General features: G+C 37.7%; 1 protein-coding gene across 2 annotated transcripts in view; it reads right to left on the minus strand.

Annotated features, from left to right (window-relative positions):
* The window catches only part of ZNF385B (zinc finger protein 385B), a gene marked incomplete at its 3' end in the record, with an annotated part of 225,654 nt that overhangs the window by 80,680 nt on the left and 127,563 nt on the right, over nt 1–17,411 (minus strand). For both annotated transcript variants that reach the window (XM_081318302.1, XM_081318303.1), the window contains one exon: nt 2,230–2,372. In XM_081318302.1, the coding sequence (XP_081174428.1) occupies nt 2,230–2,372 (143 nt within the window). The remainder of the gene's footprint in view (nt 1–2,229; nt 2,373–17,411) is intronic.

Here is a 17,411-nt window from a genome sequence, read left to right on the forward strand (position 1 = left end):
TGCATCACAAATATCCAACAATATTTTTGAGGTATGAGAGGCTATGAAACACTCCATGAACTGTCACCCCTAGTTAAATAAATATGGGACATATACTTATCAGATTCTCAGTTTTGGCTGCACTGAAATGAATACATGAATATTTAAAGACATTACTTTATGCCTGTTTTCAAAATTGGAATGCTATCTTATCATCTCTCTGCTATGCTTTGTACTGGAAAGCAAGGTCTGTCAGCAGAATTTATGTATAAGTAATAAGGAATCTCTTGTGTTCTCTCTCTCTCTCAAACACACACACACATACACACACACACACACAAAAATACATAACTTTGCAAAGGCAATAACTGGCACTGGTTCAACTCCCACAGTCTGGCAGTGCTGATAATACTGATTTTCCCTTTCAAATTACAATGACAATTTTAATGTTTTGAAATGGTTTTAAGCATCATGTCTGAACAAACTAGGTTTACTCGCTGGACAGCATTATTCACAAATTGACTTGGATTCCTTTTCTTTTTATTGCTATGAGCTGATTATTTACACAGTGTGTCCCTGCTGAATTGTCTGAATATAGCAATACCGGCTCTACAAACACACAAGATATTGGATTTAAGTCACACACGATATAAGTTCACAGTAAAATTGCCTGATCCATGCTGTTATATTTAAAAACTATTTGAGATCTAATTTAAGAGTAGCAGCAATGTGTTATGGATCATAATACTGAAGACATTCAGAGTTCACTATGTCTTTTTAATGATGAAAACAACATACCATAAAGTCAAGCAGTATTTTCCATTTGTAAAGAAATTCTATTTACTAATATAATGACTGGGAAAAAGTATCACTGTCATTCAGCACCAACATTAGGTATACAATTCAGATAAGAACAAGTAAACAGTTTTTCTTCATCCATTTTGTATCCTGCTTTTCATATGTTTTGACTCCCAAAACACGGAAAAAACAGTTCCAAACCCACAAGTATACACTGAAAAGTAAAATATTTATGAAGAAAGTCAGAAAATACAAAGAACACACGAAATAAATTATATGAAGGAGCCCAAAGTAAAGTTAATCATTCATATTACCACATCAATGGTCAAAAGAAAGATGCACTATTAGAGAATGGAATTTAAGCCCAGACAACAACAAAAAGGTTGGACAAGCAGAAGATAGAAATTCTACATTTAGAACGAAACTGAAGCTGAGCAAGGAGAAAGAAAAATCAGGTAAGGATAAATGGGATTTTTTTTTAAAAAAAATGTAGGCGATTGAATGTTAAATGAACACAAGTCATTAAATGACCAGTACTTAATCTGTTTATCTCCAAGGACACCCTAATGTTGTGATGTTCCTTGATATGCACTAACAAAATAGAAAATACAATTATTTGAAACACCCTTAAACTGTGGATTTCTAATCACATTGATTTAAGGGAAATTCTTGAATTCAAGGCAAGAACAAAAGTACATTCATGTTTAGGCAGGAATGTTTTTTACATGCTTGCTGATTTTAAAATGTAATTATGCTGCAAGTTTCAACATTAAACCTTATGTATCTAATTAACTGAGCAAATTTATGGAATTGGATGGTATAATAGCATTTGAACCAATAAATGCAGCACCAGGGAATCAAGATTTCTTATCATTCTGAAACACCGATACTCTCACACACATGCATCCTACAAACAGCCCAGGTGCACTTTCTGGTCAGCAAAATAAATGGCTTCATTGTGATACTTGTACAATAAACCAAGACGGGCTGCTATTTAATTGATCAAGTTTCATAATTTTAAAGCAAAATAAAAGGAAATAGAAACATTTCTTCAGCTATAAGGAAAGAAAAGACCGACTGGTTTCAATTGTGAGGACTAAATGTCTTTTATTTTGGTAGTGCCATAAAACAAATAAAAACACAGAGCCACCTGTGCTGTGTAACTAGATAGCTTGTTTTGAGCATTTACCCTCACGCACAAAGGGACACACACCAAAGTATTAGAAGCTTTCCAAAAGGTGTGGTTCAGTTCAGTATTTTATTACTGTCTCTGTCCAGAAAGCCCAACAATGTATGGGTTAAGGATTCAGTTTCGATTTAATGATCAAGATTAAATCCATGTTCAATTACCACTAAATGTACGGTGAGACAGGTTCACAATTGATAACACAAGGATGTATTTTATTTCACTGCAAATAAAGCAACATCCAATGAAATAAACTGTTTACTTACAGTGTTAAAATTTGGGAAGAGCCCAACAGCAGAATTGCTCTCCACAGGGAAGGACACAAATGATTTGACATCCAGAGAGGGCTGCATCACGAGGGTTGGTGTCCGGACAAGCGTTGGGAGTGAAGTACTATGGCATGTACTGCCTGCAAAGAGGAAGACTGTTAAAAACGATCATGACTTCATTTTCTTTTTTAAAATCTCCACTAAATATCAAAACAATATCCTTGTCTTTCAGCAATTATGTGTTGTTCAATTTATATAGCATCCGTTTAAGTAAAAAATATTATTTTCTAGAGAACATTTGAGAACTTTAGAGTGGATATATTCCACAGAGCCAAATCATACTGGCAGATGAAAACAAAAAAGTACAAATAGTTTGGTCCTTGGCTGTTGAATATATAATCCTTAATTGAGGACAATCACACTGAGCAAAATAATGCTGAGGTCAATAATGATAAACCAGGAATGTTTAAAATGATAGTTTGTCAAATGCATCTGGTTTGCTCATCTTTTATTTTTAAAGTTTCAATGTTATGCTTTGCGTACTTAAGCCATCGCAGGAAACTGATGGCCTTTCCTCTTCCTTAAATCTCATGGTTTCCTACAATATCATTACTGTATTCAGACACTGTAGGAATTTCAGATGCTGCTCCAAACATTTTTCTGATCCTTGATGAGTCTGCTTCTCTATTTGATATTGCTGTGCCTTTCTTTTTTACTCTCTCCAGTTTAATTATTAATTTCATTTTTGGTGTGCTGCAATATAAATTAATATGCCTACAAAGACAGACCTGTCCCTTATATGTGTATACAGTAGTCTAATTTATTAGATATTTCACAACTGTCAAATTATTGTCCCTATACATTATTTGTATAATATTTTCTAAAGGAAGCTAACAACTGTCTGGCACATTGTCAGTAATCAGAAAGTCACAGCAATAGCTAAAGCAGGCTTACTCTGCAAGCTTGCATAGCTAGGATTAATGCACTATGAACCAGATTAATTTTACTAATAATATGGATTTTACAAAGCCCAGGAAAAAATACTGATAGTTTAAGGTGCTACAGATACCATAGGTGTTACATTGGTATTCCTGGCCCAAAATGGAAATCACCTCTGTTTATCCAAATTAGTTTGTCCAGTTTGCTAATAATTTGCCAACATTACAGCACAGAAAAAGGAATTAATAGTAACTAGTTTACACGGACCCTAACTACATCTTTGCTAAGAAAGGCTTAGGCATGACATTAAAGGAAGAACCAGTAAAAGGGAGAGGCATTTGCTCTTTCAAAAGAAACACTATCTTGGCAGTTAGTGAGTAATAGTACAGAGAAATTGTATGTTTCTTCCCATTTTTACAAACTTTCTATAGAACATTAGATATTTTAATTATTAATGATTTAATTTATTTAGCTGCCCATTTCAACAAATGACTTTAGGTGGTGAACAGTGTTAAACAAATAAAGATACATATAGAAAAATTAAAATACACAGCAGCCAGGAAAGTCACAATGACCATCAACAATGCCAAGAGACAGGTCCCTTCATGCACTTGAAGGTCAGGTTGAAGCATAGCCATGTCTCTAGGCCTTCTGAAAAGCCAACGGGGTCAGGGTCAACCTAACCTTCAGAGGGAATGTTTCAGAAGGGTGGGCACTATGGCAAAAAAAGGCTCATCTTCTGGACCCTGCCAGCTGTCATTCTTCAGCTTAGGGGTTCCCAACCGGGGGTGGTTGTACCCCCTGAGGGTATGAGATGATAGTTCAGGGGGTGCGAAAACTTGGGATTTTCAAAATTACAGTGTATATGCATAATTTGTTGCCGCTATTTCAAACTTTTGTAAGGGGTGTGAAAATGTATCAGAAGCGTTCTAGGGGTGCAGAGTATAGAAAAGGTTGGGAGCTGCCGCTTTAGCTGATAGGACCCGGAGCACACCCCTTTTGCCAAACTGGAATGGTACACACGTCACTGTGAATAGAATCTCCCAGTCTAGGAACAGGTACAACCGGTGCACAAGATGTCCAAAGACCCTCCAAGCCAGGACTGGCACCTAATCTTTAAGCAAAAACTGTGAATCAAAGAAGACCTCCCCCCCAGTTTTGATGCCAGGTCTGTCTGAGGTAGTGCCATTCCATTCAGAGACAAACATGGAATGTCCCTGACACAAGAAGGTCTAAACATCCAAAGCCACTTAGTCTTGCTTGGGTGGAGCCAAAGTCTGTTACACCCCAGCCATGCGGCGCTCCAGCCTCCATGCCCTGGGACAGAACGTCCACTGCATCACCCAGGAAGACTGGGGTATTGTCAGTAAATTGATGAGACTTCATCCCAGACCATTAGCAGAGACTTTCTGCTAATATTCTGAAAAAAAAACTTTTAGAAAACAACTAAGAGTGGAAAATTTATTCAGAAAAAGTTTCTTTTGACTGCAGAATATTCTGTGATGCTTTTTTCTCACACGATCTCTTTAGGTAATATAAATTAATTAAACATTTAACCAAGGATTGCATTAATTACTATCAGTCAGGTATATGAAAATATAGATTTGATTACAAGTGTTTATCATTGTGCGGCCATAACTAAATGAAATTAATAGCACAATTGTTCTACCATCAATTATCCAGTTGTCTTACCTCAAACAGATTCATAGCCTACTCTTTTAAAACTCAGGTCTATGAATCAATTAGATTATTTCAACACCCACTAAAGCAGCTTCATAATCCATCTGCTTTTTTTAGTTCATACTACATCATTCATTATCTTCCTTAATCAGCACATCAATAGAGCCTTGAGATTTTATCATTCCAATCTAGTAGTCCTCTACTGAAGTTTTCTTCCAATAATTTCCTCTAACTTTTTTTAATGATAAGCATAAAGCCTCCCCTCATTAAGCTAAAATTTCTTGGGTTTAACAGTCAGTTGCTTTGTTTTCATCAAGAGTTACTCAAACTTACTTTTTTCTGTGAGATGTTATTTTGAAGCACAGAGATTACTTAGGAACTGACAAACTGAATTACATTTTGTTTCTCTAGGAAAATGTTAAAAATGATATCCTTTATTTCCTTTCCAGTTCCCTGTATACATTATCTGATTTTAGCTCATCAAGTGCTTTTATAGACTTCATATCAAAGATTTTCACAATGCTAAGTGAGAATCTTAGAAAAAACCAACCGTTTATTTGTTTTCTGTATCCAATTTATTATTATTATGGAAACGATGGTATGGAAGATGGCTACCAAAATGAATAATTGCAAATTGCTTTGCCATCTCTACCAGGCTCATTCTTGTGAAAATTTCACTATAGAAGGTAAATTGTTGAAATATTGATTTATTGATTATAAATTATAAATTATAAATTTTCTTTAAAATCTTTTAAGTAAATCAATGCTTGCCTTCAGGCTCTGATGTATATTGACAGCTTTTCTTAATTATCTGTAAGTCAGCAAACTATTCAAGTGTACTCATAAATAATAGAAGATAAAAAAGTCTAAACTTTTAATAGCTTATTTAGGAATCACTATTATTTCTATATAGGTTATTCCTGCTCCACACCCCCATAGGCAAACATTATAACTGCCAGACTCAAAAAATTTATGCATACATACACACACACGCACACATACACTGTAAGTATAGATATATGTGTGTGTATATATATATATATATATATATATACACACAGTATATATATATATCCTACCTTTATTATTTTTTAAAATAATTCAGTGGCAAATACTGTATATCCAGCACACCTTCCTCCTTCTATTTTCCCCATAATTACAACCCTGTGAGATGGATTGGCCTGAGAGAGAGTGACTGGTTATGCATACGTCTGTCCTAAATTGTATGAATCTGCTCATCATAATATCCTTATTCCAGCATTTTAAAAAATGGCAAAACTTTCCATGTGAGTGACATTGAAAAGTACACACACACGCATGGTCATATATTACCTATAACGCTGTTTAAAGAAAGATATTGACATATATAGTATAGATATTGGTAGTGGCTTGTTAATAAACAGTGAACTCCTGTATAATCCCAGATTGTGAAAACATAGGGTATGGATTCACACAGAAATCAACATGAACATACTTGATTTTCCTCAGTTACGTGCTGTTTTCATAAAGGCCCATTTTAACATTACAGGAACAACCTCACAGACATTTCTCCCCAGTGCCACACCTATACAGGTAGCCCTCCTTAAAACTATTTTGCTTAACAATCGTTTGAAGTTACAATGGCATTGAAAAAAGTTACTTATGACAGGTCCTCGCAGTTATGACTGTTGAAGTGTCTCCAAAATCACATGATCAAAATTTGGGAACTTGATAAGAAAATGTATTTACCACTGCAGCATCCTGGGGTCACACGATTGCCATTTCTCACCTTGCCGGGGGTGGGGGCTTCCAGCAAGCAGAGTCAATGGGGGAAGCTGGATTCAATTAATCACTGGGAGATTCACTTAATGACCACAGCTATTTACTTAACGATTGAGCGAAAAAGGCCAGAAAATTGGGGGCAACTCACTTAACCACATGGCTAAGCAAATGGAAGATGCAGTCCCAATGATGGTTGTAAGCTGAGGATTACTTGTAGAGAGCCAATAGTTTTATCTCTGAAATATTGCCTATTAGAGATCAAGGTAACAAGACAAATTCATGTTATTCAATGTTTTTAGATGTTTGAGGAAGCACCCAGAGAGAATGAGTAACAATTTAGTTCATTGATTTTTGTTCATCTTGTAAATGAAAGAATGGCAGAAACTCACAGTACATTTCCATCACCAGCTACATTGCACCCACTCTGTGTTTAGTGGCCAGAAGGAATAACCTTGAGGAACAGGAGGAAGAGCTGCAACCAAGACAGTGGTGAGATAAAATAAACTTGAGTCCGGCACAACGCTGTAACTTGAGTAAGAGTCTCAGATAAGATTCTTCCTAATTCAGACTTGCAAGGTTCTGTTACTATAACCCAGACATGTCAAACACAAGGCCCGGGGGCCAGATCCGGCCCGTGAAGTGGTTTCATGTGGCCCGCGAAGCCATCCTGGTAACAGTGAGGGAACGGCCCCCACTGCCTTGGCCCTGGCCCAGAGACCCTCCTTCTGCCAGAGACCCTCAGATCTGTCCCACTCCTGCCCAGGCCCCCATAGGCACCCTTGATGCGAACGATGTAGAGCTGGCCACGCCCACCCAGTAGGCCATACGCACTCTAACCACACCCACCCAGTAGGCCACGCCTACCCAGGCCACACCCACCCGGCCCCCTGAGGGCAACCGCAATGCTGATGCGGCCCTCAATGAAATTGAGTTTGACACCCCTGCTATAACCTTTTAATAAAAGTCGTATTAGCTTGCATGCATCCATCTGGTTTCAAAGTCTGTTCTACCTTGGAGGGCTGACAGTATTTGATTTAAAAAAAATGGAATCGTGCCCCTTTGGCCCATAAAGCTGGCAACCTCTGGTTAAACAATGCTTTATCATCTCTCTTCAAAAGTCTCAGAAGAATTTCAAAATCCCTGAGCTGTCTCTTAACAGCTTCAATGCAATTAGAGTGAATTATTTATTTAATTGTCTGGTTTATATAATAGTCCACCTCACGAGAAAGCAAGTGACCTTCAGGGGGAGGGTGTATAACTAAGCTAAAACAATAATGCCTAAAAACGTAATTGTTATTATTAAAACATTTTAAAACCATAAAACCCGAGATAAAACAAAGAAATAATATTAACAGTACAGTGTTAATAATAATGCCACCTCACTCGTCTACCCGTCTCTTCGGGCCGCCAGCCTGCTGGCATAACCTGGTCTTGAGGCCCTTCAGAAGCTAAAGAGTGATGAACCCATCCTTACCTTAAGGGCACAGATTCCCCAATGTGGGCACCACAGCAGAAAAGGTCCACTTGCTATCTGGGGCCTAAATGATGTAGCTCCCTAGATGACAGGACCTGCAACGTGCCCTCTCTATTGCTTCTGGTGGGTTGGGAAGAAGAAATCTGGGAGAGGTGATTCCTTAAATAACCTGGTCCCATACCATGTAGGACTTGTAAAGGTTAATATCAGCACCTTGAATTAGATCCAAAACCAAATTGGTATCCATTGCATATCACAAAGCAGAGGTGTAACATGTGTTTGCATAACTGCTTGCGCTGCTGCGTTTTGCATCAGATGACGTTTCTGATTACTCTTGAAGGGCAGCCCCATATGTAGAATACACTGCAACAGTCCAACTGGGAAATGACCAAGGCATGAGTGACCATGAATAAGTCCTTCAATCTAGAAACAGGAGCAGCTGTGGCACAATATGATGTCGTGCAAAGGCCCTCATGGCTACAACTGTCACCTGCTCATTGAGCAGGAATCGTGAATGCAGGAAGATCCCCAGATTGCACATAGGCTCTGTTTGGGGCAGTGCAATCACATCCAACACCAAAGGTTGCATAGTCCTAGAAATGGAAGGCTTCAAATTATAAATATGTACTATTTAAAAAAAACACAAATGGGGACATTCAGGGTGTGGGGGGCCTTGCAGCATAATCCTACATTTACATAGTAAGAAGGAAGGGTGCTTTCAGAGGAAGTTTTTGTAATGCAATTGTTCTGATGTCTTTGTCTTGTTTATTCATTTCTTTACTGGATTTATATCCCACCTTTAGTTCAGGAGCTCAGGGCAACATATATAATTCCCTTCCTATGACGTTTCCAAAGCCACCAGCCTACTCTCTGTAGTACCCTGAGCTAAGAGAAAGGGACTGGCCCACAAGCACTTTTGACGGCTGAGAATGGACTTGAACTTGCCAGTCTTCATTACAGCATGCTACTCTTCAGAATAAGCAAAAAGAATTTATCATATCTGATAAACCTAGAATTATATCCCACTTCATAGTGCTTTACAGCCCTCTCTAAGTAGCATATTGCACCCAACAATCTGGGTCCTCCTTTTACTGACCTTGGAAGGATGGAAGGCTGAATCAACTCTGAGCCAGTCAGGATTGAACTGGCAATGGGCAGAATCAGCTTGTAATACTACATTTTAAACACTTTGTCACGTTTGCTTACCACTTGTTTCCATCTTTTTTTTCCTTCCATTAAAAAATGGGTTAAGCAAGAAAGATAGATTTTAATAGTCAGTCAGGGGCACTTGATCTGAAAGCAATGTTTCTTAGACTAAGTCATATATTACGCTATGCTATGAATGGAATAATCAACAGCTGATTCTTGATACTACCTTCAATCATTTAGAAACCACAACGACTGACCTACAGAATATGCTAAACTAAGGAAGCAAGGTGCCATCACACATGCATGACATAGTACAAAAACTAAAACTATGTTATAAAATCATTGAAATCTCAAAAAATCTGCCATATCGAACATGATTTCAGCATTATTACCCATAATTTTTCAGATTTTGCCATTCTCATTTGAAACTCTTGCACAGTGCTCAATAAGATTTTCTTCCAAGTAAATGGATGTTAAGATCTTAACAGATTAATCACCTACAAGTTCTTTTATTCGTTTATAATCTGAGGTCAGCAACAAATAAGTCCTTTTCCTCTTCTCCCAAAACATTCCTGACAGTTCTACTGGATTAAATATGACCAGAAGGGCTGACTAAATTTACTTCCGTCAAGAATCATCACATCAAAAACAGAACCATGCCAACATTTCCTCTAAAGGTCAGAGACATTTACACCAATGCCCAATCAAATTTGTATGCAAACCATGTTTAAGCAAGGGACAGCACTGACATAAGAAGGATGTAGCTGCCAACATTCATTATCATTATGAGCTTAACAGAAGTTTACTATTTAATTAACCCTATAATGAGGCCAAGCAATTTAATGTATAAAATAAAGACTGTATTTAATATTTAAGTATTAGTAAATCTCAGGAACAAATATTCTTTATATGTTTTGAATCCTGCCTTCCCTAAAAATCAGTATGATTTATTGGACAACATATTCCCAGTAATGTAAAATGCTAACTTTCTCCAATTTATTTGCCCATTTCGGCACAGTCTAAAATGAGCATGCTTCCCTTAAAGTCCTTTAGTCTTGAAAAGGTCTTTTGCACTTGGAGCAATTAAGTTTGGAGTACTAATATTCCAGTCATGAAGAACATCTATCTTTATGGTCACTGGGTTGACACCAATCTGATGGCACATTATCAGTCAATCAATCAATTGTATTTGAAAGGGAATATTGGTGCAGTTCTTCTGCAGTTGCAGAAAATATTAGCCTTATTTTTATTTGTTTGTTTATCAAATTTATTTGCCACTCATCTTGTGATTCAGGCAACTCTGAGTGGTTTAGTCTGCCTCTTGATCCCTTGTAGGAAAACACTACTGTCCCTTGTCATGTATTCCTCATCTTGTTCAATAAATTATTTTGCTTTGCTCCTCCAGGTCAGAGTGGCTTTTGCCCCCATTATTGCAAAACAACTGTGGTGAGGTACTGATGAGATCAAGATGAATTTGGAGGAAATAAAATCCATAGGCTATCTCAGTACATTAAAAGATTTTTAAAATCCACTTTCAAAGAACAACTGTCACAAATCCCTCCATCCAAGAACAAATCCTAGACCTGAGAAAAATCAGTGAGGCCTGGATGAAACAGACCGATGACAAAATGTTATGTATATGGATGTGCACTTCATCTATAGACAGAGTGCTTGAAGAATTATGGACGGAGGCTTGCAACATTGTACAAGAGGTAGCAACTAAAACCATCCCAAAGAAAAAGAAATGCAAGAAAGCAAAATGGCTGTCTGAGGAAGCTTTGCAAGTAGCTGAGCAAGAAGGGAAGCGAAAGGCAAGGAAGAAAGAGAAAGATACACCCAATTGAATGCAAAATTCCAGAGAATAGCTAGAAGAGATAAGAATGCCTTCTTAAATGAACAGTGTAAAGAAATAGAAGAAAACAATAGAATAGGGAGGACCAGAGATCTCTTCAAGAAAATTGGAGATATGAAGGGAATGTTTCATGCAAAGATGGGCATGATAAAGGATCAAAATGGCAGGGACTAACAGAGGCAGAAGAGATTAAGAAGAGGTGGAAAAATTACACAGAAGAACTATACAAGAATGAGCTTAACATCCCATATAACCATGATTGAGTGGTCACTGACCCCGAGCCAGACATCCTAGAATGTGAAGTGAAATGGGCCTTAGGAAATCTGAGCAACAACAAAGCTAGTGGAGGTGACAGTATTCCAGCTGAACTATTCACAGTCTTAAAAAACGATGCAGTAAAAGTGCTACACTCAATTTGCCAGCAAATTTGGAAAACTCAACAGTGGCCACAGGATTGGAAAAAATCAGTTTACATTCCAATTCCAGAGAAAGGCAATGCCAAAGAATGTTCATACTATCGCACCATTGCTCTCATTTCACATGCTAGTAAAGTTATGCTTAAAACCCTACAAGCTAGACTCCAGCAGTATGTGGATCGAGAACTACCAGAAGTACAGGAAGGATTTCGAAGAGGCAGAGGAACTAAGTTTGTAAGCTTGTAAGCAGTTTGTACTGCTAAGTTTGTAAGCCGCCCTGAGTCTTCGGAGAAGGGCGGGATATAAATGGAATTAAAATTAAAAAAAAACTAGAGATCCAACTGCCAACATACGCTGGAACATGGAAAAAGCTAGAGAGTTCCAGAAAACCATTTACTTCTGCTTCATTGACTATGCTAAAGCCTTTGATTGTGTGGATCACAACAAATTGTGGCAAGTTCTTAAACAGATGGGAGTACCAGACCATCTTATTTGTCTCCTGAGAAACCTATATGCGGGTCAAGAAGCAACAGTGAGAACTGGACACGGAACCACTGATTGGTTCAAAATTGGGAAAGGAGTCCGGCAAGGTTGTACACTGTCGCCCTGCCTATTTAACTTATATGCAGAGCACATCATGAGAAAGGCAGGGCTAGATGAATCAAAAGTTGGAATTAAGATTGCTGGGAGAAATATCAACAACCTAAGATATGCAGATGATACCACTCTAATGGCAGAAAGTGAAGAGAAACTAAAGAGCCTCTTGATGTGGGTGAAGAAGGAAAGTGCAAAAATGGGCTTGATACTCAACATTAAGAGAACCAAGATCATGGCATCCGACCCTCTCAATTCCTGGCAAATAGATGGGGAAGAAATGGAGGTAGTGACAGATTTTATTTTCATGGGCTCCAAGATCACCGCAGATGGGGACTGCAGCCAAGAAATTAAAAGACGCTTGCTCCTGGGGAGGAAAGCTATGGCAAATCTAGACAGCATAGTAAAAAGACGAGATGTCACCCTGCCAACAAAAGTGCGTATAGTCAAGGCCGAGCGCCAAAGAATTGAGGCCTTTGAACTATGGTGCTGGAGAAGACTCCTACAAGTCCCTTGGACTGCAAGGCATTCAAACCGGTCAGTCCTAGAGGAGATCAACCCTGACTGCTCTTTAGAAGGCTAGATCCTGAAGTTGAAACTCAAATACTTTGGCCACCTAATGAGAAGGAAGGACTCACTGGAGAAGAGCCTAATGCTGGGAAAGGTTGAGGGTAAGAGAAGAAGGGGACGACAGAGAATGAGGTGGCTGGATAGAGTCACTGAAGCAGTAGGCGTGAGCTTAAATGGACTCCAGAAGATGGTAGAGGACAGGAAGGCCTGGAGGAACATTGTCCTTTGGGTCGCAATGGGTCGGACACGACTTCGCAACTAACAACAACTAAAACTCTCATGTCTGATACTCTGAATCTTCAATTGGATGAAATGGTGCTTATAAAGCAACAATTTTTGAATTAACGTACCTCAAATGGGCTAACTTAAACAATGCCTCCAAAATCTGGGATCATGACTTCCATTGGACTGAAATTTGGCACAGCTGTGGCCACTTCAGCCACCACCATGCTTTCTGACTATGCTTCCTAGAAATCCTTAAGTTGCATGGCACATTGAAAGATGGAAAAGGATTATCTCTACCTTCCTTCCCACTTCCCTCTAACTCTTGCACCCAGGTGGCTGACGGCAAGTATCGATGGGCAAGCAGTCATTGGCTGCTTTGCAACTGAGTGGAAATTTGAAATCACTTCAGGGCAATGGTCAGTGAGGAAAGTATAGGGAGCAATTCAGCTGACTGTCAGCAAGGTAAGTCTGGCTGGGGAACACTGGCAATCAATGGGTGAGCCTTCTTCCTCTGTAGAGGGAGGAGGCCTCGGGGACATGCCAGGATGGGGAGCCGGGGTTTGCAGTCTGTAGCTCTCTTGGTTCCCCCCTCCCCACAATAAAGTGGCAGGTGGTTCCAGGGGTCAGAGTAGTGGTAGGAGGCTTTATTGGGGCTCTCTTGAGGTTGTCAGAAGAGAAAAGATGCAAGCCTATATTATATGTGGAAAGAAGAATGACCCAACAGGACTGTTTAATTGTCTAGTTACAGTACTAAACGGTGTTTATATTTTTACACAGAGTACAGAATCTGGATGGCTTAATGTTGCCCCTAGACTAGAGGAAACTGCACTACAGTTAGATTGTACCCCTAAAAGGGATTCTGAGGTTTGAACTTTCTTACAAATCATAATTCATTAACTGTGAAACACAAAACAGACATGGCGATTATTTCAGTGCAGGGTTTTACATTTCTGCTGCAATATGTATGACTTTATTTTTCTTACTTGTTAAGCCACTAGGAAAATCAGCATCCTTACTAGGGATCTAAAATAGGGTAGCCATCTTTTTGAGACCACAAGATGTTCGAATGCTAGTTTTTGCATGTCCAGTGAGATGCCCATTTCTGAGTTTAACATCACACATATTTAACTACATGGAGATCACTCTGAATCCATTATCTGAACCCAAAATTAAGAAGAAAAGGTGAGGTAAATTATAGTAGCTGGGTATAACAATATATACGGATCTTATAATACCTAAAATGAAAGGTTTTCAGTAGTCTCCAATTGCTTTCAAGCACAATTTAAGGTAAAATGTTAAAAGCCCTATTTATGATCTATATGAGGGACCACATCTTTAGTTATGAAGAACTATATAAATGGTCAACAGAAAAGACTCTTCTGAAGTTGCTCCTACTCCCAGAACCCTCTTTGTCCAGCACGTGAGATAAAGATTTCCTGAATTGTTTCTAAGCTGGAAGCAACTTTTTCAATTAGCAAATTTTATGAAAAAATGTATCATTTGCAAGTTTCAGTTCACTTCATCAGATGACAGTTCCTTGGGAATAGCATTTGCTTCCCTTTTTTGCCTTAAAAAAAGCAAAATGTATTTCTTTCACGGTTTTTAATCACCATTTATTTTATTCACTAGTTTTAATTCATTATTTTAATGTGTTTTTTTTGGGTACTGTACTCAACAGTACAGTACTCAACAGTGTAAAAGGCAGAATATAAATAATTTTTCAGTGCTTAATGAAGCACATACAAGTTTAAATGCAACCAGCTATTTATATTTTAGTGTTGTTCTAAAGATATATAGCTGTCAGGAATTGTTTTGGCCAACTAGCTTATAGCAAATCAATCTTATTGTTGTAAGCTGTGCAGTGTCTGGTAAAGTAGGTGGCCTACAAATTATGCAGTATGAATAAACAAATAAATACATTTCTTTTGGCAGCAAAATAGTTCATTTAATAAAACTGACTACCACTTTTTTAATGGGATTTTTGGATGATGATGCTTGTGGTATTTTAATATTTCTAATATTATTATTAAGACTGTGTAATACTTTGGACTCAATCTCCAAAAGGTGTTCGAGAACAAAATACAGTTACCACGCCTTCAAGTGACCAAACCTTTTCTCTTGATCACACGTCAGCTCCAAAGGGTAATTATAGGAAAAGATGTGGTTGTTTTTAAGATACTGCAGATGATACATTCTTATTTCTGTGAACTCTAAAGCATCTTTCAGAGATAAAATCTGAAGCTCTGTACAACCCCACTTTATATTTCATTTTAAATGTGCTGTTTTGACATCTGTTATTTTGACATCTAAGGGTTTTGCAATCATTCTCTTTTTAATATTTATTTTGCAAGGGAAAGAAATTCCCCTTGACTGCAAAACATTAACAATATAGATATAATTGACTTTTTTTGAAGTATAAGCAATTTCATAAATTAAGAACAGTCTTCATTACATTTATAAGATATATGACGGTGTTGTATAAGTGCAATTTCCTATCAGGAAGTTGCATGAACACATCTCTTTAGTTGTAAATCTGATTTCTCAGACTTTAAACAGACAAGTCAATTTGTTCAACTAGGCAGCAAGCTTGGATAATTCAATTCCTTAAAATGCGCACACACATCTATAATTACTAGCAGCTCTGCTAACATCACTAAACTTGCACATAAATATCCAAGGTTAATTTCTAGCACCACTCGTTAAAAAAAACACAACTAAGCAGCAGAACTGGGAAAGTCTTGTGTCCAAGAAGCAGAAAAGGCACTGCAGAATAGACTTTCTCCATTGGGTATTCCTAAATTGTACTAGATTACATGCTGAGTAAGGATGAAGAGCATCAGGCTGGTTTCATAAATCAGATTATGGTTTGTTGAATCAATCACACTTGGCAAACTTCCTATATAACACCGCAAGCAAATCACAACATGACTAAGCGCAATATGCAAACCGAACTGTAACTTCTATGATTACCGAAATGGGGGTCTTGGGATCTACAAAACAGATTCGAATTAGAGTACCTACCTGTGGGGGATGGAATTTTTCCTCCTAATGAAGTGTAATATGATTGTTTGCTTATTTAAAAACAGCTGATGCCCTCCCCAGAGAGTTTCACTGCGCACTGGGTTGATGAAACCAAGATAGTGTCTACTTTTAAGTGGAATTTTTTCTGCCTCTACAAAGCTTAGCTTTTCTAACTGCTTTTATTAGCTCAGTTAACTGTAACTATGATATACAAACGTTTAGGGGGAATTTTTTTTTTATTCCCATACAAATGCAAGAGACCCAATTGGTCAACATATCTCACCAGATACCTTGCTATGTTTAAATTCATAAGAATGGCCATGCAAAATTTAGCTGATTTACAACTTATTTCCCATAACCCTGCTTGAATCACAATATCCATTAGAATGGATTAGATCTGTATGCAAGAAGGCTGTTTTACCATTTTTTTTCTCAAGGATAGAACATATTAGAACTGTCTATGGCTTTAGGTACCAGTCTGAAAATGCATCTACTGCAAAGAAATATTTACATGTTCATTCCTGATTTGGCAAGTGAAAAATAAAGTTACAGTCAATAAAAACATCTGTCACTACAAAACTCAATAAACGAACGCCGCCATATTGTAATAGTTACAGAATTACCTCTATCAGTCCTCCAATTCCTACAAATTGAATCAATCACAAATGGTCAAGTTTTCCCCTCAAATTCATACATTGTTTAAACAAAGGATTTTAATATTTGCAAGTGATAAGTACTTGATAAATGACAATGATAACAATCTGATCTGTATTGTATTGGATTGCTTTACAGAATTAGGATCAATAATTTTGTTTGAAATAATCTTGAAAATAAGGCGGAACTGCTGAACTTGGTAAGTACAGATCTTCTCTATAAGTTGATTGCTTTTCATGGTATTGCTTCATAAATTAGTGTAATCTTTTCAAAAAGAAAGCATGTTCTATAAAATTACCCTAATCCTGTTTATTTTCTTTTAGCCAAGTAACTTCTGAGACAGATTTGGTTGTTGTTGGTTTTTTTTGCAATCTTATAAAAATGGTAAAACAAAGCAGAAACAAAAGGAAGAAAAGCTCAACTCTGTGTTTGAAAGCTTACCTTAGTTATAAGACTACAAGATTACAGACCATGATAAGCAATTAGGCATTAGATGTGGAACTACATATCTAACTTAAATAATGTCTTCATTTCACCATCATGCTTTCGTGAGGTTTGGTGCTAAGAGGCAGCAGACAAGCGATAAGCCTGAACAAATCCTACTCCCTCACACCACTGCTTAGCTCTAATTACAGATGAGGAGACAGTTTGCAATTTGATTCGAGAAAGGGAACAGCCTACTTGATGACATCACAAGACCAAATATAACCTAAAGGCTGCACAGTTGAAGATTTTAATATTGTTTCTAAAAAAGATCAAAGCAGCTAGAACATCTACTCCTCCCTCCCTTTGCTTTACTGGTGTGGGAGGTCAGCCCCCCCCAGAAGGAAATATTAAAAAGGCA

This window comes from Vipera berus (assembly GCF_964194415.1).
Source record: "Vipera berus genome assembly, chromosome: 1".
Classification (NCBI taxonomy): Eukaryota; Metazoa; Chordata; class Lepidosauria; order Squamata; family Viperidae; genus Vipera; species Vipera berus.